Below are 21148 nucleotides of genomic sequence, written 5' to 3'. Positions count from 1 at the left end.
CGGGCACTCGGCCTCTGAAGGTTGGAAGTAGGATCTGGCTAGAGTGGCTCAGAGCTCCCCAGGTAACCTTTTAGGAACCAAGTAAGAAGAGGGGAGGGCTTCTCTTCTGCACATGCCACAGTTACCAGATTAAGCCGGTTGCCTTGGTAACCTCCTCTCTGGGCAGGATTTGGGATTGTCGGTTAGGAAGGGTGAAAAATTGGGGAGTGTGAAGGGTGTGGGAGCTGGAAATAAAAAGGGACTGAGAGACTTCTAGAAACTAAATGCTTGGGGAACCGGACTCTAGACCCTTCCAGTTACAGAAAGTGGCAGTCACTACACTCAAGACCTTGAATCAGAAGCAAAGGAAGCCTTAATTTGTGGTCCTCCTGGAGCAGCAGTGGCTTCCATTCTGGCTACACACTGAAACCACATGGGAGCTTTTCGGAATTGCTGATGTCCGGGTCACACCCTAGATCCATTATGGAATCCTGTGGTGGCAGGCCCAAGGTCTCTTAGTTTAGAAAGCTCCCCAGGTGATTAAAACAGCCAGTGTTGGAAATCACTGCTCTAGGTCAACTGCAGCTGTAAGATCTGGCAATTGCAAATCCTTGATGTTTTGAGTCACCTACAGGTAGGTCCAGGGACTGACCCACAGCGGGGAAACTGATAGGGCATCTACATTACCATGAGAAAACTGAAGAGAAAGGTAGGGTGGTATTCAATTACTTAACAGTGGAAATGGAGGCCAACAAGCTTAACTGAGTCAGTCCAACCCATGGGCTTCTACAAAGGTATTGGACAGGGCTACCTAAGGCAGTATCTATCTGTCCCTTAAACTCCCATTATCTCTGCCCACTGAGAAGCAGGCTGGGAGGGCAGAGAGAAGCGGAGGGCTTTGCTGAGCTTGAGTTTCTTCTTGCTGAGCTAGTTACCAGGGCAACAGAGAGAGCAATGGGATCTAACAGCAGGACTGGGGAAGAGGCAGGGGTGAGAAGGCACCCCAACATTCCTTTCTCCTGCCAGTAACCTACCCAGAGGGTTGGCTGACATTTTTTGCATGAACAACCAGGGAGACCATGTCTATAGTTATCCATCACCTTGGGGGACAGAGGGAAGATGTCCCAACTTGTGGGCATTCCCACACCACCAAGGTAAAGCTTTGTGAAACAAAGAACAAATGTTTCTAGCACCACAATACCCACGGGTCGTCCACACCGAGTGGCCTTTGTATAACTGTAAACTTCCACCCAAGGAAAGTTAATTCAAAACTGGGAATTACTCTGTGTGTGCTCCAGAGTCTCAACTATAAGGCAGCATGAACCAGTTGAAGGTCTCAGTTTTCCTCGTCCTTCCAGTTCAGGGTAGGCAGTCTGGTAGCTGTCCTTCAGGTTGTGGGCCTTGGTATTTTAGTCCCATCTTTACTTTCCAATAAAAGACAGATATTTACAGCTGGGCATCGTGGTACATACACAGTGAGACAGGGTCTCAAAACAAAAACAACAACATACAGAACAAACAAACAAGTCAAAAATTGTTATGTGGCCATGCACAGCTGGGATCCTAGCACGTGGGAAACTAAGCCTCAGGTGAAGGGGAGTTGAGAGGTCAGCCTGAGCTACATGAGCCCTGGTGTGAAAAACAAACAAACAAACAGAGGACAAGAAACTGTTGGTTTCAAGCTTTGGGCCTCAAGGGGGCTCCTTACCTGTCTGCTCTTCCATTTTACCAGTCTGGCTCAGATTATGACTAATTCTGCAGTGAAATTAAGAGTCTTCCTTCCCTCCCAAATCAAGACACACAATAACTGGCCACAGAGTCAAGTCTACAGTCTAAATTTTATTATCTCCAAGTCACAATGCTGATCACAAATGTGCACCCTTTAAGACAGTAACAAAAACAACACACATGGTGAAATCTTTGCAACTAAACACAGTGGACCGACAGACAACTGTCACAGTGTCTTAGTCTGGGAATCTGGGCATGCTGCCCACAGGCTTGAGGAGACATCTTCAGGTTTAAGGCAAAGGGAAGCCTATGAAAAGCACACCCACCAGCTACCCCTGGAAGAGCCTCTTAGTTACCTCCTCCTCGAGGGTTACCCCCACCCCGACTCAAGAGTGGTTAGGCCAGCTGTAGGAGGGAAGAATAAAAACAAGGACATTGCTGTGGGAACTCTGGCAGGCACAGTGCTGCAGTAACAGACTTCCACAGGGGCACGGGGATGTAGTGTGGTACAGCCTTTGCCCAGAAGGTAACCTGCTTCCTTAGGATTTAAGTCTAGGTATAGTTACCTTCAGTTTGCAAGTACAAGAGCAGAATTTGGGGTAAGTACAGTAATAACATCTAAAACACTTGTAGCAGGGAAGGCATAAAGAAGTACTGCAAAAGACAAGGCAGACAGATGGCTGCATAGTATCTGTCTCTAGAGATGCATTGGTCCACAACTGGGAGGGGATGTAGCAGGAAGGCTACAAAGAAAAGAAGCAGGGCCCACTAATTCCACTTACCTCCAAGACAGCCCTGAGGACTCAGCGGCACATTCCCATAACTGTGCAGAGGGTCTCAGGCCACCCTCCCGTCTCACAATAGCATCCAGTTTGTTCTCTCTCCCCACAGCAGAGATTCTGCCTCAGTGGAGGACTGAAGCCCATTAGAAGAGAGGTACTGTTGAAGGCTCAGATTTATAAAACCTGTACCCCAAACAAGGGCTCCTTCTCCCCGACTCTGAGCTCTCCTCTACAGTGGGATACTGCGTGCAGACAGCTTCCACAGGGTTAGAGGCATTAAAAAAACTAATAAAGACCAATCACAAGGAAAAGGCCAGCTATTTTTACACTTGGTCAAAACATTCTCAATTATGTGGGGTTAACAGGGGAGTCAAAAGGGAACCCAGAAAGGCTGGTAAACTAAACTGAACTTGTTTCATGTAAAGTTAGGGCAGGGCAGGGAAAAGGAGAAAAAACTAAAAACATTAACTTAAGAAGGGTAAATCAAGCTTTAAAAAAACAATCAACATTCAAACAAACAAGCAGGAAGGAACTCCCTTGGGGGCAGAAGACACTTGAATCTGGGGAGACGTAAGAAACAGGCTTCTGACGCCTGGGTTGTCCAGTCTCTGCTCCTCGAGTCCAGGCAGCTCAAGTGAGGAGTGAGGTGGAAGGCAGCCACCTATTTCTTTTCTCTCCAGCAGACCCGTCCTCAGAGAAGGGCCTCATCCTCCGCCTGCTGTAGGGCCACCCCACACCTTTGAAGCCCTCTGAGTAGTAGACAGCCAGCTGTATTTCTCTTCTCTCCTGAGTTCCCACCTCTCCTGTCCTATTGAGAGTTAAAAAGAGAAGAACGGTGTGTCAGTTGGACCTGAGTATTTATATAAGCCTTCTCAGAGGCCCACTTCTAAATAATGTGGTTTATTTGGCGCCAAGGATCAAGTCTAAGACCATGAACATGCTACACCCTAAGCTTCTAAATAATGTGCTTTAATGACCACAAAACAACAGCAATAAAAATATCCCAGAGTCAGGCGTGGTGGCCCACACCTGTAATTTGAGCACTGGGAGGTAAGAGCAGGAAGAGGGAAAGTTTGAGTCTGGCTTAGGCTCAGAGTGAGACCTTACCTTCTAAACCAACACACACTCCCTCAGAGCCCCGTGGCAGCCACAGAGTCACTCTCTCCTAAAGTCTTTACAACTGGCTTTTTTGGCTTTAACAACTTAAACTCATATTTTTTCTTTCCTTAATCTAGTTTAGATTGGGCTCCTGTATTTTCATTCTGCAGTTTCCCAAATGAAAATCTGAAGGTAGGAATGGCTTCAATCCTGCCCAGAGCAGTCATAAATCAAGTTCGCTGAGATAGCACTAATGAGGTGGCTTTATGAAGCACCTCAGTGTGAGGCTAATGACTTACACTGAGAGCACACTGGGTACTTACTTTTTCACATGATGTTATACTTAAAATATTCGAAAACTCTTATTAACTGGAACCCCTGCTTACAACCTGAAATAATAAAATTGGAAACTGTTATCATATCACATCACACTTCCATAGAAACACACCGGAAGGGGAAGAGAAGACAGACCCTCTGGAGAAAGCAGCGCCCACATGCTAGGAGAGTGGGAGAAGCCGTACCTCAGGTGGGGGGGGCTTGATGGAGACCGGCTGGGGAGTCCTCCGGGGTGGGGAGGGCTTGGGCTGCACCTGCTGCTGGGCAGGGTTATAGTAAGTCACTCCTCCATACACCTGTGATGGAGCCTAGGACCCCGCAAGCCAGGAGAAGAAAAAAGAAAGTTAAGTATTAACCCAAATTGTGAAAAATCAGAAAACGTTAGCTAACTGCAAAAACAAAAAGCACCAAAGACCATCCAGTTTTAAGACATACTTTTGTGTGTGTGTGTGTGTGTGTGTGTGTGTGTGTGTCTGTGTGTTTGGGGGAGAGGTGTTGATTGCTTGCTCTACGTAGTGACTCCCTGTCTCAAAAAAAAAAAAAAAAAAAAAAAGAGAGATCACTGGTAAGCCTGGCATTGCTGGCTACATTTAAAGACCAATCTTTTTTTTGTTTTTTTGAGACAGGGTTTCTCTGTGTAGCCCTGGCTGTCCTGGAACTCACTTTGTAGACCAGGCTGGCCTCGAACTCAGAAATCTGCCTGCCTCTGCCTCCCGAGTGCTGGGATTAAAGGCGTGCACCACCACCGCCCGGCTTTTTTTTGTGTTCTTATTTGAATGTTCTTGGACCATGTATAATAAAAGTGCTATCTGAATAAAACACCAGTTGTCCAATAGCAGTGTTTTCTCTGTCAAATACTGCACAGTCACCGTTTTTCCTGATTGTAAAAACAAACAAACAAACAAACAAACAAACAAGAAAAGAGAAAAAGAAAACTAGCTGAGCATGTCTTGAAGAGCAGCACTCCTCCATGGCCTTTGCCTTACCTCCTGCCACCAGGCTCCTGGCCTGACTTCCTTCAATAATAAACAGTGACACAGTAGCCTAAGCAAAATAAGCCCTTTCCTCCCCAAGTTGCTTTTGGTCACACCACCAGTCTTCTTTTACAGCAATCGTAATCTTAACTATGACAGTGCCTTTGCGAGTGATGGTGGTGGCCTAAGAGGTCATAAAAACATCATGAGATTCCCCCAAGCTGGAGTTCCTGTCAGTGTGAGCTGCCTGCCTACCATGGTATAGGACTGAACCTGGGTCTTCTGCAAAAGCAGCAAGTGCTCTAACCACTGAACCACCTGGCAGTCCCTGGTTTCATTCTTTAGTGTCCAACTCTGCAATCATTGCATTGCCTGACAACAGAAAAGCTGAGCTCAGTCTTGGCATTCTAGATGCCAGATGGTACCAAGTGCCCTCAGGAAAGGGATAAGATATGCTGTCCAGGGGAAGGCTACATTCCTTAGCACAGCTGAATAAGTAACACATTGGGACACCCCAAGATATAATGCAAGACACTGATCCTTAAGGAAACTGAAGAGAAAGTTAAGCATGGCTTTCCCAAGTATCTCTGAGTCAAGAGGCTGAGGATCATATATTCTAGGCCAAACAGGGGCTACAGTGAGATTCTACCTTAAAACAAAACAAAAAAAACCCAAACAGGGTCATGCTTGGTGGTATACGCCTTAGTTCCAGCACTCAGGAGGCACAAGCTGGTAATATTTGTGAATTTGAGGCCAGCCTTGTCTATATAGCAAGTTCCAGGCCAGTGAGGGCTATCAATAAGATACCCCGGGTCAAAACAAAAACAAAAAACAAGAAACAACTCTAAAAATAAGCAATGACAAAACATTACATAAGCTGTAGTTCCAGTTCTTGACCACCAAGGGGCATCCTAGTGCCACGAAGAAGAATCAGAGGCATTGAAATGCTCTGACAATTCTTTTAACATTCTATTTCCCCTTACCACAGTCCTGAGTGAGTAAAGCATGTAAACCTAGGAAACATAGGCATCTTACCTGTGTGTTAGGATACAGATGAGGAGGTGGAGGAGGAGGCAATGCTCCCGGAGCATAAGGGTAATTGGGGTTACCAAAATTCATGACACCCGGAGCAGAAAAGTAGGTAGGAGCAAGCAGTTGCTGGGGCGGTGGCTGTCCTGGGGACATGGACACTGGTGGTGGGTAGAGACCCGGATTGGGTAGAGGTGCTGGTGACTGGTGGGGATGTAAACCTGGGCAAAAAAGGGAAAACAAAAACTGTAGACGAGGTCATCTTCTTTACGTTGAGATGGCTTAACTTGGACCCCAAAGCACACCAGGCTAGAGGGTAGTCCTTAGAACAGGGCTTAAAACGGAGTTTGCTGCATAAGCAGCCAGGGCAGTCAGCATCTGACAGCATGACAGTATGGAAAAGGCAGCGTTTGTAGAGTCCAAACACAAATCCTGGTGTACTGTACCACAGAAGAGGAATGCAAGCTTACCTGGGTGAGGGAGGTGCATTTCTGGCTGTACAATCATGCCCTGTGGAGGCAGTGGGGCAGGGCTGTCACCATGAGTATAGATTGGTCCCTGGAACTGCACTGTAAGAGATATGGAGATTCTTACAAACCCTGACCCTTCATTCCACAACAGCAACTCTTTCTGTCCTACAGACCTTTAAGGTTCTAAGTTTCTCGGGGCTGGTGAGATGGCTCAGTGGGTAAGAGCACCCGACTGCTCTTCCGAAGGTCCAGAGTTCAAATCCCAGCAACCACATGGTGGCTCACAACAACCTGAAATGAGATCTGACGCCCTCTTCTGGTGTGTCTGAAGACAACTACAGTGTACTTACATATAATAAAAAAAAAAATCTTTAAAAAAAAAAAAAAAAAAAAAAAAAAGGTTCTAAGTTTCTCATATGAAGAAAATAGCAACTAGACAATGTGGAATGACCACTGTGTAGCCGGAGGCTTGACACTTAATTCCCTTTATTTTTAAGTAAAAACTCACATGGATCATAGTAATGTCCCTCCATGATACTGATATGCACAGGAGGAGCAGGGGGCTCGGGCACAGGTCTCTGCCGCTGGGATGAGTAACGCTTAGCTCGACCGCTCTGGACACCCTGCAATAGAAAGAGCTGATTAAGAGTCCAAAAGGGTGATTCTCATATCAAGTCCTACCTGCTTTATGTTGTACTATTTAGTATATGGAAGTATTTAATAAGTATTCATAAAATGAACTGAAAAAAATTGGTGAAAAACAAAAGCATTTGAACCTAAACACTCTACACTTCTGAGGTCCCAATTAAAACAAAACAAAACCCCAAGAGTAATCAACAGAAAAACTGCTATCAAGAACTTACATTGGCTGGCACGGCAGCCTAATCCTGTAATCTCAGAACGTGGGAATCAAAGGCAGGAGGACTATGAGTGTGAAGCTAACCTGAACTATATAAAATTCCAGGCCAGTCTGCATTAAAGGATAAGGGACCATCTCTAACAATAAAGAGATTATTTTGGCTTTAACAGAGAACGAATGTGGCCATCTGAATGAGGACGATCCAGATCTGAATACCTGGTCCCCAGTTGGCAGGACTGTTTGGGAAAGATGAGGAGCTACGTCACCCAGGCAGGCTTTGTGGTTTCAAAAGACTGGGCCATTCTAGGTGTGCTATCTCAGCCTCCTACTTTTGGATCAAGATGTAAACCCTCAGATGTACCCACTGCCATGTCTCTTTGCTCTGCCACCATGGCCTCTAACCCTTGGAACTGTAAACCCAACCAAGTGCTTTCTTGTATAAGTGCTTTGGTCATGGTGTTGCCACATTAACAGAGGTCTGGGCATGGTGGTGCACATCTCTAGTATTTGCAGTTGGGAGGCAGAGACAGAGAGATCTCTCATAGTTTACACAGAAAGCTCCAGGCCAGCCAGAGCTAAACAGTGAGACTCAACACTTTCTTCTGATAGCACTGGAGGCCAATCAACAGTTCAAGTATTCTCTACCACCAAGGTGCACAGCCCCAGTCCTCCTCTTCCCACTTCTGTACCATTTCTTCCATCCGGTTAAACTGAGGTGGAGGTCCTGCTCCCATGTGGATGTGGTTAGGCATACCTGTAATATACCAACAAGTCACTGGTTGAGAACAGAGAACTGTGAACAGGATTCATAGGTACCATCAAGAAAATACCAAGTGGCTGGGTGTGGTGGCGCACACCTTTAATCCTAGCACTTGGGAGGCAGAGGCAGGCGGATTTCTGAGTTCGAGGCCAGCTTGGTCTACAGAGTGAAAAAAAAAAAATAAAAATAAAACTATCTGCTTAACTTGTTAAGTCTCTGTGCAGCCTTCATTTTCCTGAAACTCACTCTGTAGTCCAGGCTGGCCCTGAACTCAAGTTCTAGGTGATCCAATGCCCTCATATGTAGTGTATACACATCTATTCAGGTACATGTGTGCACATACCAAGCACATAAGGACACAAAATAAATAAATGTTTTAAACTATCTGCCGTTAATTTGAACATCTTTAGATAGCAACAAAGCCCTTAAAAAAATGACTAGAAATTAACTCAAATGCAAATTTTTTTCCTACTAAAAAAGGTATTTCCCTATACAGAAACCTTGGGAAACTGTAGCATATTATTAAACATACTATAACATGCTGGCATGTTAAATGTCTCCTAATGATACTAGATTATAGTCTCTCTGGATAAAAATTACTTAAAATTGGGCAGGTGAGATGGCTCAGAGGATAAGAGCACTGACTGCTCTTCTGAAGGTCCTGAGTTCAAATCCCAGCAACCACATGGTGGCTCACAACCACCTGTAATGAGATCTGATGCCCTCTTCTAGCATGTGTGAAGAGAGGTACAGTGTATTTATGTATAATAATAAATAAATCTTTAAAAAAATTACTTAAAATTAAGACATGGCTAAGTGGTTAAAAGCACTCATGGCTCTTGCAAAGGACCAGATTTGATTCCTAGTACCTATGTGGTGGTGGTGGCGGCTTACAATCACCACTAATATTAGCTTTATGGAATTCTATCCCCTCTTCTGGCCAACAAGAGCATCAGACATATATGTGGTGCACAAATATACATGCAGGCAAAAATATTCCTATACATAAAAGTAAATAAATTCCCCTAAAATAAAATTGTTTATTTATTTATTTATATCCATGTATGTGTTTGTTTGTTTGTTTCTTTGTTTACTTATGTGTATATGTATCCATGTATGTGCTTAAAGAGGTCGGAGAGGTGTTGTGATGGTTTGTATATGCTGGGCCCACGGATTGACACTATTAGAAGGTGTGGCTGTTGGAGTAGGTGTGGCCTTATTGGAGTAGGTGTGTCACTGTGGGTGTGGGCTATAAGACCCTCCTCATAGCTGCCTGGAAGCCAGTCTTCCACTAGTAGCCTTCAGATGAAGATGTAGGCTGGGCAGTGGTGGCACACACCTTTAATACCAGCACTTGGGAGGCAGAGGCAGGTGGATTTCTGAGTTCGAGGCCAGCTTGGTCTACAGAGTGAGTTCCAGGATAGCCAGGGCTATACAGAGAAACCCTGTCTTGGAAAAAACAAAACAAAACAACAACAACAAAATAAATAAAATAATTGGTTTTAGTTTAAAAAATGTTTTATAGACAGTCTCCCAAATATATTGGAAAAGTATCAGTATGAAAAGTTTACTTCTCTGTTCAGAGATCAACTAACTCTAGCACTAATAGTTTACACCAATTTCTGGTACTCAAAAATCACCTGCACCAGCCCACAGATTCCTGAGCTGAAAGTCTGTTTTCTGACAACGAGCTTTCATGGTACCAGCAAGCACCACACAAGCTTCTGAAGAAGACGGACCAGCACCGCACAGATAAACCACGGGTGTAGAACTCACTGATTGGACTTAAGAACCACTCAATAAGAGGGAAATCTAGCCCACTATTCAAGGTAGTGAAGTCATCTATCTTTTTTTTTTTTTTTTTTTTGGTTTTTCAAGACAGGGTTTCTCTGTGTAGCCCTGGCTGTCCTGGAACTTACTTTGTAGACCAGGCTGGCCTCGAACTAAGAAATCCGCCTGCCTCTGCCTCTCAAGTGCTGGGATTAAAGGCGCGCGCCACCACTGCCCGGGCAAAGTCATGCATCTTGAAGGAGAATCTACAACCACCTTTTTACTAAACCAGCACAATCCCTAACTACATTCTACATATTTGTCCTTATACCACAGATCAATGTAGTCTTGACCTCCCATCAAGGAAACTTGGCTTTGCAGCAGATGAGACCATTACAGAAAACCACATCACAACCAGTCAGCATACAGTTTTAGAACTCAGTACCGACAGACACACCCAGAAAACAACTCTTCAACCGAAGGCTCGGGGATCACTGAGGAAGAGGAGGGGGAAGGATTTTACGTGTCTCCTAGTACCATGAGAATCTACACCCATGAATTCTCCCAAACACTAGCTGAACAAGGACAACAAGACATGCCAAAGTGGAGAGCAGAAAAACTTATCAGGCAGGCCTTAACCCTATAAAAAGACCTACTGACAGCTAAGGAAAGAAAGCTGAGAGCAGGAGCGCCTTCCTCAGGAAGAGCACATCACCAGGTTATCCAGTACCCAAGAGTGCCAGTCCTGAAAACATACGCACAGGTAACACTATACAGACTGAGAAACGTGAATAATTATGTATTTAAGAATATAAATGTATATAAACACATGCATATAACAATTAATAAAACAGTTAATGAAAAGCCATGAACTTCAAAGAAAGCAAGGAAGAGTATGTGAAAGGGTTTGGAAGGAGGAAAGGGAATGGAAAAATGATCTAATTGCAATCGCAAAAGCCAAAGGAAATAAATAATAAGCACCCAGATGGCAACTCAAACATCTGTGATTCTATTCCCGAGGGGTCTGATGTCTCCTTCTGGCCTCTATGGGCTCTGCACACACACGGTACACAGACACAGGTGTAGGAAAAACTCCTACACATATAAAAATAAAATTTCAGGCTTGAGAGATGGCTCAGACGTTAAGAGCACTGGCTGCTCTCCCAGAGGAACAGAGTTCAAATCACAGAACCCACATGGCAGCTCATAACTGCCTGTTAACTTTCAGGGGATCTGAGACCTTCAGAGACATACATGCAGGCAAAACATGAATATACATGAAAAAAAAAATTGGGCTGGAGAGATGGCTTGGAGGTTGGGAGCACTGACTGCTCTTCCAGAGGTCTTGGGTTCAGTTCCCAGCAACCACATGGTGGCTCACAGCCATCTGTAATGGGATCTGGTGCCTTCTGCTGACCTGCAGGCATACATGCAGGCAGAATACTGTATTAAATAATAAATCTTTAAAATAAATAATAAAAATAAAAAATAAAACTTCAAAAAAGGGCTTTTCAAAAACTAAATGATACCTGCTAGCTACATGTGCTTTTATTTTGTTTGTTTTGATTTTTCGAGACAGGATTACTCTGTATAGTTCTGCCTGTCCTGGAACTCACTCTGTAGACCGGCTGTCCTCGAACTCAGAAATCCGCCTGCCTCTGCCTCCCAAGTGCTGGGATTAAAGGCGTGCGCCACCATGCCCGGCTTTGTTTTGTTTTTTGAGACAGGGTTTCTCTGTATAGTCTTAGCTGTCCTGGAACTCAATCTGTAGACCATCCTGGTCTTGAATACAGAGATCTATTTGTCTCTGCCTCTCCAGTGCTGAAATTAAAGCTATGTGGCACTACCACCCTACATGATTTTATAAAGTTAGTTAATTAGAAGGTCAATTCTTCCTTCTAGCCACATTTCAAAACATCCTAGAAAGCACCAGTAATATACATAGTTCCAATAAGAAGTCTGTCTCTAGAAGAAAAGATATTAGGATTTCCTTTTAGAACAAAATATCCAGATTCAAATATGTTTCTGCCTTCAAACATTTAACTACTGGCGCAGACAGTCTGAAGATGCTATCCTCTATCCTTTTTGTGCAGAGAAGAGGAAATTCACCAATACAAAAGAGCCAAGCATTGACAGTTAGCAGTGTGCATAAGCAGCTAGACAGGCTTGGGGATCACAGAAATAGCTCTGAAAACAAGTAGACAAACCTAGGAATCTACCCTGTCTGTCCTGTTAAGGAGTAAGGAGCTCTCTGTTACACAGGGCATCTCTGAGAGGTTAAGTCCCAGTGACATAGTAAGATCTAGTCCCTCGCCCTGAATGCCTTACCACGAAGTTCCCGTGGCTGCAAGAATGAAGGCTGGCCTGGACTCCAACTTTGTTCTGCTATGTTTAGCTGCGCCACATCTTGCTCAAGTCCACCTGTGGTAGAGTCTACTGGAGCCTCCCAGTTCCCAGTCTTAGCAGCTGGAGTCGTTTCTGGGACTGTGGCTGTTGAAGCGAGCCCTTCAGATGGAGGAGGAACCTCCTCAGCAGCTTTGACTGCATCCCCTACTTTGGTCCTGGTCCTTCTTGCCCGGGAATAGGACTTCTTCTCAATGGGCCTGTCAGGAGCTGGTGGGGTGATATCAGGTACAGCAGCTGGCGTCTCTGAGGCCACCTCTTCTTTCTCAGGACTTCCAAGCAATGGAGCATCTGGCTCTGGAGATGGATCCCTTACAGGAGTCTGCTCTAGACGCCGTGAACGGTAACTAGCTTCATGCTTCAGAGTCTCAGCAGACCGGCCACCATGCTGCCCAGCAACCTCCACAGGCCTGAAACTAGTGCGGCCTTCCTTGAAGCCCCCAGATCGAGAGTAATTCCTGGATGCAGACATGCGGCCAGTACCTGCCGCATTCCTGTTAATAAATGTCCTAGGTGGTAGATTGCCCCCAGGACCCTGGTGGCGATGGGATTTGCTTGATCGATCACCAATCCAGTTTGGATCTCTTTGTGGGGAACTTCCAAATCTGAAACAGTAAAACGGTTAAGGAAAACAAACAAACAAAAAAGAGACCCCCACCAACAAACAACCACCACCACTCCCACCACCACCAAAGCAGTCAGGGAGATGTTCCAAACCCCACAGTCAGTCACTTAAAAGATTAGAAACCAGACTCCTGAATCTTCCTACCGAGGTTTCCGGATTCTTCTGGGTTTGATGTCATCAGGATTGTGAGCAGACCGAATGTCATAGCCATAAAGTGCAATTAGCTCCTGTCGAGATTTCGGGGCCTGTTCATCCTCACGGAACTTATCATGCTCCCAGCGACCCTCATCTTTCCATAGCTTTCGCTGCCGTCCCTTGGGTCTGGACCAAACCAAGCAGAGGTATCTTGAGACAATTAGAAATTATCTGTCTACTAAAATGTAGCCTATAAAATCTTCCTATCTCAGGAGGCACAGATTAAAGAGGTAGAGATGTAATGACCAAAGCACTAAGCACAGTAGTCAGCAGCAGGAAAGCAAAAATGGCTGTTACCGGACTTCCTCTTCCTGAGTCTGTCCTCGAAGATCATGCTCAAAGAAGAGCCCTTTCCTGGGGATGTAGGCTGGGTTTTTCCGATCCTCATCGTCATCCAAATGCTTAGGGCCTTTCTTCCCCGCTTTGTTCTCCACAGGCTCTGTGCTCTCCTGGAAGGTAAGGGCCTCCTTACTCTCCCACGGCCACGGAGCTGAGAGGCCCTGTGCCACCCTGCAAGGGGAGGGCTGGGCCGTGTACTGACCTGCCCATCTCCGCTCTGCCTCTCCCCAGTCACTGTGCCTTTAGACTCAGGCTTTTCCTCTCCCTTCTCTTTTGCAGAGGAATCAGCAGCATCGTTAGCTTCTGATTTCAGCTCCACCTTGGAATTCTCCTCTTCACTGTAGTCTTCTTCACCCTGAAAAGGTGTCCTTGTTAATTAGAGGTAAGATCTGAATAGTAAATTTTTACTTTCCATTCTTTTGAGAAACATTTCCTGACAGACTTCACTACAGTGTTAGAATTAAAAACAAGCACAGCAAGTATGGTGGCTCATGCTTATAATTCCAGCACTGGGAGGTAACGGTATACAAGGTCATTTTCAGATACATATTAAGTGAGGCCAACCTGTGCTATATGAAATACTGCCTCATAAAACCAAAAACCACAGGCTGAGGAGATAGCGCAGTTGATAAAGTGCTTGTCACAAAACCACGAGGACCTAGGTCTAGCACTCATGTACAAGCCAGGCATGGTGGCACACTCGAAATCCTAGCGCTCCAGAGACTCAGAGAGAGTCTTGAGTCTTGTTGGCTGGCTAACTTACCTCAACCGAGGAGCCTCTGGTTCTCATGAGAGACCCTGCCTCAAAAAACAAAGTGGATGGCTCCTAAAAAAAATGACGCCGGGCGTGGTGGCACACGCCTTTAATCCCAGCACTCGGGAGGCAGAGGTAGGCGGATTTCTGAGTTCGAGGCCAGCCTGGTCTACAGAGTGAGTTCCAGGACAGCCAGGGCTACAGGCTACACAGAGAAACCCTGTCTCGAAAAAACCAAAAAAATAAAAAATAAAAAAAAAATGACACCAGAGCTTGTCCTCCGGCCTCTACACAAACTAAATAGAAAATAAAACAAGCATAACAAAGGCAGGGCTAATTAACTCTGTGGTAGGGTACCTGCCTAGCATGGCAAGGCAACATGTCTATTTAACCCAAAGCCAATGTTCCTAACAAATTTCTAGAGAACAGGGCACTATAAAACTACCCCCCAAAACACACACACACACACACACACACACACACACACGAAATAAGCACATGTCTTTATAGATAGTTCTTGAATACACAGGTAAGGACTTTTTAACAGTGATAGTCAGGAAAGGAACAAGGGACTGGAAGACTAGCCTTTATAGAGCCTTTCTTTCCCTTTCCACAAATCTAAAAACATGTAACGTTTAATATAATACTACTCTGGCATAATTGAGTTTTCCCATTTCAGAATGTTCTAGGAGACTGACGAATGGCTCAGTAAGTGAGTAACTGCAGTAGCTGCTGAGCCTAAGGACTGGAGTCTGAGCCACAGAACCACACAGTACAAGGAGAAAAGCTACTCCCACTCCTCTAACTTTCACACGAATGTCATGGCACTCGCACTCACACACACACACACATGCACATACACACACACACCATAAGCAGTTGTTTTTAATATTGCCTTAGAGGAGAAATTATAATCTTCCTGATTATGTGGCTTCAGTGAGGTGGCACACACCTATAATCCCAGCAATTCAGGAAGCTGAGGCTGGAAGCTTGAGTTCAATGCTAGCCTGGGTATCAAATTGAGATCCTACTTCAACTTAAAAAGGAAAAACAACCAAAAAACTACAGAGCTCCTTTGAATCTAGGATTTCAAACTCTCAGGATTCTATAACCAGACTGAGAAAACACAAGGAAAACACAAGTTTTCCTTGACTCGTGTGGAGGTCGGAGGACAATTTAGGAGTCAATGCTCTCCTTCCACATATGGGTTTCAGAAACTAAACTCAGGCTGACAGTCCTCACGGTAAGTACTCTTATCCACTAGGGTTGAACCCAGGGTATATTTATTATACCGCTGAGCTACAGTCCGAGCCCCATAATTTTCTCATCTCCCCCACCCCCAATGTATAGCTCAAACTCAGGGTCTCACACAGGCAAGACAAGCACTAACCACTATATTATATGTACTACAGGCCCAGAGCACACACATTTGTTGTTGTTTTGGAAACAGAGTCCCACTGTGTAGCCCTGGCTTGTTTAAATTTGTTCTGTAGACGAGAGTGGCCTGGAGCACACGAGAGATTGCTTGCCTCTGCCTCCCAAGTGTTAGAATTAAAGGCACGCACTACCACATTCAGCTTCTAAGACGGTATTTTTTATGTCATGACATGAATACTGAATTTCCTTTTTTGTTTTGTTTTTTGTTTTTCAAGACAGGGTTTCACTCTGTAGCCCTGTCCTGGAACTCACTTTGTAGACCAGGCTGGCCTCCAACTCAGAAATCTGCCTGCCTCTGCCTCCCAAGTGCTGGGATTAAAGGCATGCCTACCACTGCCTGGCTGAGTACTGAATTTCTACAGCACGAGATTCCTAGAGAAAATAACACTATCTACAGTAACATGATAAAATTATGATATTTTTTTATCTGGAAAATCTTAAGAGAACAACCTGCTGTAGAAATGACAACAGCCAATGTATGAATACTCTTTCTCTCTGAACCATCACCTCCCCTGCCCCCCTCTTTTTTCCCCCTTAGAAAAAGGTCTTGCCATGTAGTCTTGACTGTTCTGGAACTTGCTAAGTAGTCCAGGTTGCTTCAAACATGGCTCTGCCTCCTGGTGCTGGGATTAAATGCATGAGTCACCACATCTGACTTTTATCTTTTCTTTAACAATTCAAGTTTGAATGATCCAGACAAAGAATATTAAATCTTTCCACTTGAAAGCCAGGGCTACACAGAGAAACTGTCTCGAAAAAACAAAAACAAAAAAAAAACAAACAAGACAATTCTTTGTTTTTCTTCTGTACGTGTCTGTGCACACCTGAACGTACGTTAGTGCACCACATGCAAGCAGACCCCTGAGGCTATTCGAGGCTTCAGGTCCCGGGGACCTGCAGTCACAGGTGGCTGTGAGTCGCCATGTGGGTGGGGGTGCTGGGAACAGAACCGGGGTCTTCTACAAAGACAGCAATTGTTTTTGGTTTTTTTTTCATGGCAGTTTCTCTGAGTAGCCCTGGCTGTCTGGAACTAGCTTTGTAGATCAGGCTGGCCTGGAACTCACAGAGAAACGCCTGCTGCTGCCTCCTGAGTACTGGGATTAAAAGCGTACCACTACGTGGCTGTAGTATTTTTTTTAATAGATTTATTTATTTATTTATTTTATGTATAGGAGTACACTGCCGCTGTCTTCAGACACACAGTGGGCATCAGATCCCATTGCAGATGGCTGTGCGCCACCATGTGGTTGCTGGGAATTGAACTCAGGACCTTGAAAAGAACAGAGCATGTGTCTCTGTCCTTCCTTGCCTGCCCAAGGCACCTTCTGATTGGTTACAATAGAAACTCCATGGCCTATATAGCAGAAAGCAGGATAAATATTAAGATGGGACATGTGGCAGAGGAAAAAACCTCAGGAAGGGGGGGGGGGGATCCCACCTAGACACAGAGGGAGTTGGATATACAAAACTGAAGAGAGGTAGCCAGCCATGTGGCAGAACTTACATTAGTATAAATGAAATAAGTTACGAGCTATTTAGGAACAAGTATAACTTAAGGTCTAGGCATTAACTCATTAATAAGCTTATTATTTGGGAACTAGGGATAGGCACAAAAAACGCCTAACTGTTCCAAATAGCACTATGAATGAGGGAACTTTGTTTTATACAGCATTCACGTTAGCTGTGATAGAATGTCAATGAGGAAACTCGTACATTCTTATTGAGGAACTATTTTTGCTGGGGATAATGATACACACCTCTGATTACAGTTTAGGGAGGCAGAAGCAGGCACATATGTGAATCTGAAGCTAACTATGTCTATACATAGTAAATTCTAGGCCAACCAAGACTATAAAGTAAAATCCAATTTTATACACAAACACAAAGGAATAAACTAATTTTGTTTACTGGGCAAAACAGAACAGTGTAGTGTTCAGAAGACTCCAAAACAGACTCAAAGCCTGTTATACATCCTACCCACCCACAATAATAAATGTCAAAGATAGGTGTGCAAGGTTCTGGAGGCTGAAAAGGGTGAGAGCCCATGGAGCTAAAGTTACAGGTGTTACAAGTCACCCACAGTGGGTGCTAGGACTGTGAGGTGAACTCAGGTTCTCTGGAAGAGCAGCAAATGCTCTTAACCACTGAGCCATCTCTCCAGCCCCATCTTTTTTAAAAAAAATTATTTTATGGATATGAGTACACTGTTGCTGTCTTCAGACACAGCAGAAGAGGGCATCAGATCCCATGACAGATGGTTGTGAGCCACCATGTGGTTGCTGGGAATTGAACTCAGGACCTCTGAAAGAGATCAGCCAGTGCTCTTACGCCATCTCTCTGAGCCATCTCTCCAGCCCCATATCTTAAAGAATGTGTTTATTACTAATATACTAGAGAATAAAGCATATTTTCTTCAGCAGGTCTGACTAACTCACAGCCAGAACAAGTACTCTAGAATCTGTCTTCTCAGTACCCACAAGTCTCTTGAGAAAGTCATGGCTATGGAGGTGTAAACACGAAGTCTGGCTCCATCTGCAACTCTGTGAAAGAAGACTTCCATGCCTATATACTGCTCAGACAGAGCCTAGGTGGAGAGAGCTCTAGTTCAGCTTAGAGTTCTTGGCCCCGACTTTGGTGGCTCATGACCATCTGTGACTTTAGCTCCACAGACTCTATGCCCTTTTCTAGCCTCCAGACACTTCCATTCTGGACTGACTCTACTTCTGATTTTCTTCAAGTGTTGCCAGCCTTCAGTTCACTTCCCTTTTCTATAGACTGCAATAGTATATGATGACATAGGACACTTTCTTATTTACAGACAGCAGTAAGAAGCCTCTTTCTCTAAAAAAAAGAGAAACAAGACATAAATCTGGCCAACAATTCTACTATGAACGAGATACTTTTCCCAACTTCTTTGAGAATTCACTGTCCTTCAGCTTATTTATATGGTATATTATATTCTTTAATTTACCCATGTCCCACCAAACTTGCACTGCTGGGATGAAGGCACTTGGTTATGATGTATAATCTTCATGTGTTCCTGAATTTGGTTTGCTGAGATTTTCTGCATGTATATTCATCTGAGAAAATGATCTGTTGTTTTTAATTATGTCTTTACCTGGTTCTGATACCAGGATTATACTGGCTTCAACAGATTCAATTGGTCAGTGTTCCTTCTATTTCTATTTATGGAATAATCTAAGAAGGATTGGCAAATCTTCCTTAAAAGTTTGAAAGAATTCATCAGTGAATCCATCTAGTCCTAGGCTTTCATTTGAGGGGAGATGTGCTGGCTAGTTTTATGTCAACTTGCAATAATCTGAGAAAAGGGAACCTCAATTGAGAAAATACATCCATAAGATTGGTTGTAGGTAGGCCATAAGGCATTTTCTTAATTAGTGACCAATGGGGGAGGGCCTAGTCCATTGTAGGTGGTACCATCACTGAACTGGTGGTCCTGGGTTCCATAGGAAAGAAAGTTAAACAAGCCTGTAAGCAGTGCCCCTCATGGCCTCTACATCAGCTCCCACCCCTGGGTTCCTGCCAGGCTTGGGTTCCTGCCTAGCTTTCCTCAATGACTGGGGATATGTGAGCAAAACAAACCCTTTCCTCTCCAAGTTGCTTTTGGTCATGGTGTTTCATCACAGCAATAGTAACCCAAAGACAGAATAGTTTTGATTATGGCCAAGAATTCTGCAGTTTAGCCCGGCAGCGGTGGCGAACACCTTTAATACCAGCACTTGGGAGGCATGGGCAGGTGGATTTCTGAGTTCAAGGACAGCCTAATCTATAGAGTGAGTTCCAGGACAGCCGGGGCTACACAGAGAAACCCTGTCTTGAAAAAAAAAAAGATTTCTGCAGTTTTTCTCAGTTAATGCCTCAATTTCCTGACATCTCCAATATACTGGGGTCTCTACAACAACTGAGGCCTCGCCTTTGCAGCATCAAGCACTGGTCTTCCAGGGCCTCAATGTAAGGAATCTGACCCACTCACACCACCTGGTTTCAGTGGCTCTCTTGAACCTTACTTAGTATAAGCCTCTGGTGAATCCTTGTTCTTGAATCCTGACAAACTCTACTTCTTAAAGCAGAAAGCTTTTCTCCTATCTTATAAAGTAGAAACAAAGAACTGTCTTTGTATATACCTTTCCATCTCACCTCTAAGTATTTACTAGTTAAAACAGGTTTTTCTAAAGAGGGGATGGTGGCAACTACCTTTAATCCCAGCACTTGGGAGGCAGAACTAAGTTTAAGGCCAGCCTGGTGCATACACTGAGTTCTGGGATTAATGGTGTGCACCTCCTGGTCCAAATCACCTTTTGACTTAGTTTTTGTTTCATAGTCAAAATTTTCTTTTCTTATACTCAGTACTGAGTTATACCCACAGACTCTCATGTGCTAGGCAAGTACCCCTACTCATACTGAGCTACATTCCCTGCCCTTTTTTGTATTTTCTTTATTCATTTATTTTTGTTTGTCTTGTCCAAAATGTATATATAAACTGTGGCTGTCCTGGAACTAGCTGTGTAGACCAGGGTAACCTCAAACTCAAGAGATCCACCTTTATCTTGTATCTCTGCCTTCTAAGTGCTGGGATTAAAGGTGTGCACCACCATGTCTGGACTTAATAATATCTTTTTAAAAATGTTTCTTAGAAGCCAGGCATGGTGGTGCACACCTTTAATCCCAGTACTCGGGAGGCAGAGGCAGGCGGATTTCTGAGTTCCAGGCCAGCCTGGTCTACAAAGTGAGTTCCAGGAAGCCAGAGCTATACAGAGAAACCCTGTCTCAAAAAACCATACACACACACACAAAAAAACAACAAACAAAAAAACAAAAAAAACCCATACATACAAAAAAATGTTTCTTGGGAGATTCTGAGGAGTCTTTTTGGCTGTTTTGTAATGCTGGTGAGTAAACCCAGAGCCTTGTAAGTCTGAGGAGTCTTTTTGGCTGTTTTGTAATACTGGTGAGTAAACCCAGAGCCTTGTAAGTACTGAGCATTCTACCACTGAGCTACAACCCCAACTGTTTTTTCAAATTTTTATTCTGAATTCTAGTGTGGAAGGATGCTAAGGCAGAGGCAGGTGGATGTCTGTGAGTTCAGGGACAATTTGATCTACAAAGCAAGTACTAGGTGCCAGCCAGTATACACAGTGAGATCCTGTCTCAAAGAAAAAAAAGGAAGAAAGAAAAAAAAAAAAAGAATCTGAAACAAGATCATTCTACGTTGCTTGGCTGGCCTCTATCATCCTCCTGCCTCGACCTCTTAAGTATCTGAGATTACAGATGAGGACTGCCATATCTGACTTCAGCAACATATTTCTCTTTAAATCTCTACATGGAACGACAGGTTCTGGACAGCAAACCCCAAACTGACATTTTTAACAAAATTATGTTAATAAAGTGTATCTTAAACTTCCAACTCTAACTATATAAACAAAAGCACCAACAGCCACAGGGGGTGCACAGTGCTAAACTCTGGTTTAGGAGAAAGCAGAGATGTAAATGGAGCCAAGAACAGGAAACCCCTGAAGCAACCAACCCGACTGCTGAGAGCAGGCGAGGTTGCCGCGAAACTAGAAGTGCTTATTTACAATCTGAAAGAGT

The 21148-nt window shown here is 44.3% G+C and overlaps 1 protein-coding gene across 1 annotated transcript in view; it reads right to left on the bottom strand.

The window, feature by feature from the left end:
• Positions 1-1798: 1798 nt before the first annotated feature.
• Positions 1799-21148, bottom strand: part of Casc3 (CASC3 exon junction complex subunit) — a 23688-nt gene continuing 4338 nt past the window's right edge. Inside the window, exons 4-14 of the mRNA XM_021178442.1 lie at positions 13550-13702; positions 13306-13457; positions 12958-13134; positions 12114-12793; positions 7945-8009; positions 6905-7019; positions 6397-6495; positions 5933-6147; positions 4109-4231; positions 3911-3976; positions 1799-3297 (exon numbers count right to left, since the gene is read on the bottom strand). Of these exons, the coding sequence (XP_021034101.1) occupies positions 3953-3976; positions 4109-4231; positions 5933-6147; positions 6397-6495; positions 6905-7019; positions 7945-8009; positions 12114-12793; positions 12958-13134; positions 13306-13457; positions 13550-13702 (1803 nt within the window). The 3' untranslated portion in view covers positions 1799-3297; positions 3911-3952. The remainder of the gene's footprint in view (positions 3298-3910; positions 3977-4108; positions 4232-5932; positions 6148-6396; positions 6496-6904; positions 7020-7944; positions 8010-12113; positions 12794-12957; positions 13135-13305; positions 13458-13549; positions 13703-21148) is intronic.

This window comes from Mus caroli, chromosome 11, assembly GCF_900094665.2.
Source record: "Mus caroli chromosome 11, CAROLI_EIJ_v1.1, whole genome shotgun sequence".
In the NCBI taxonomy this organism is placed as follows: domain Eukaryota; kingdom Metazoa; phylum Chordata; class Mammalia; order Rodentia; family Muridae; genus Mus; species Mus caroli.
Note: the sequence above shows the minus strand (reverse complement) of the source record. Positions and strands in the feature narration are given on the sequence as shown.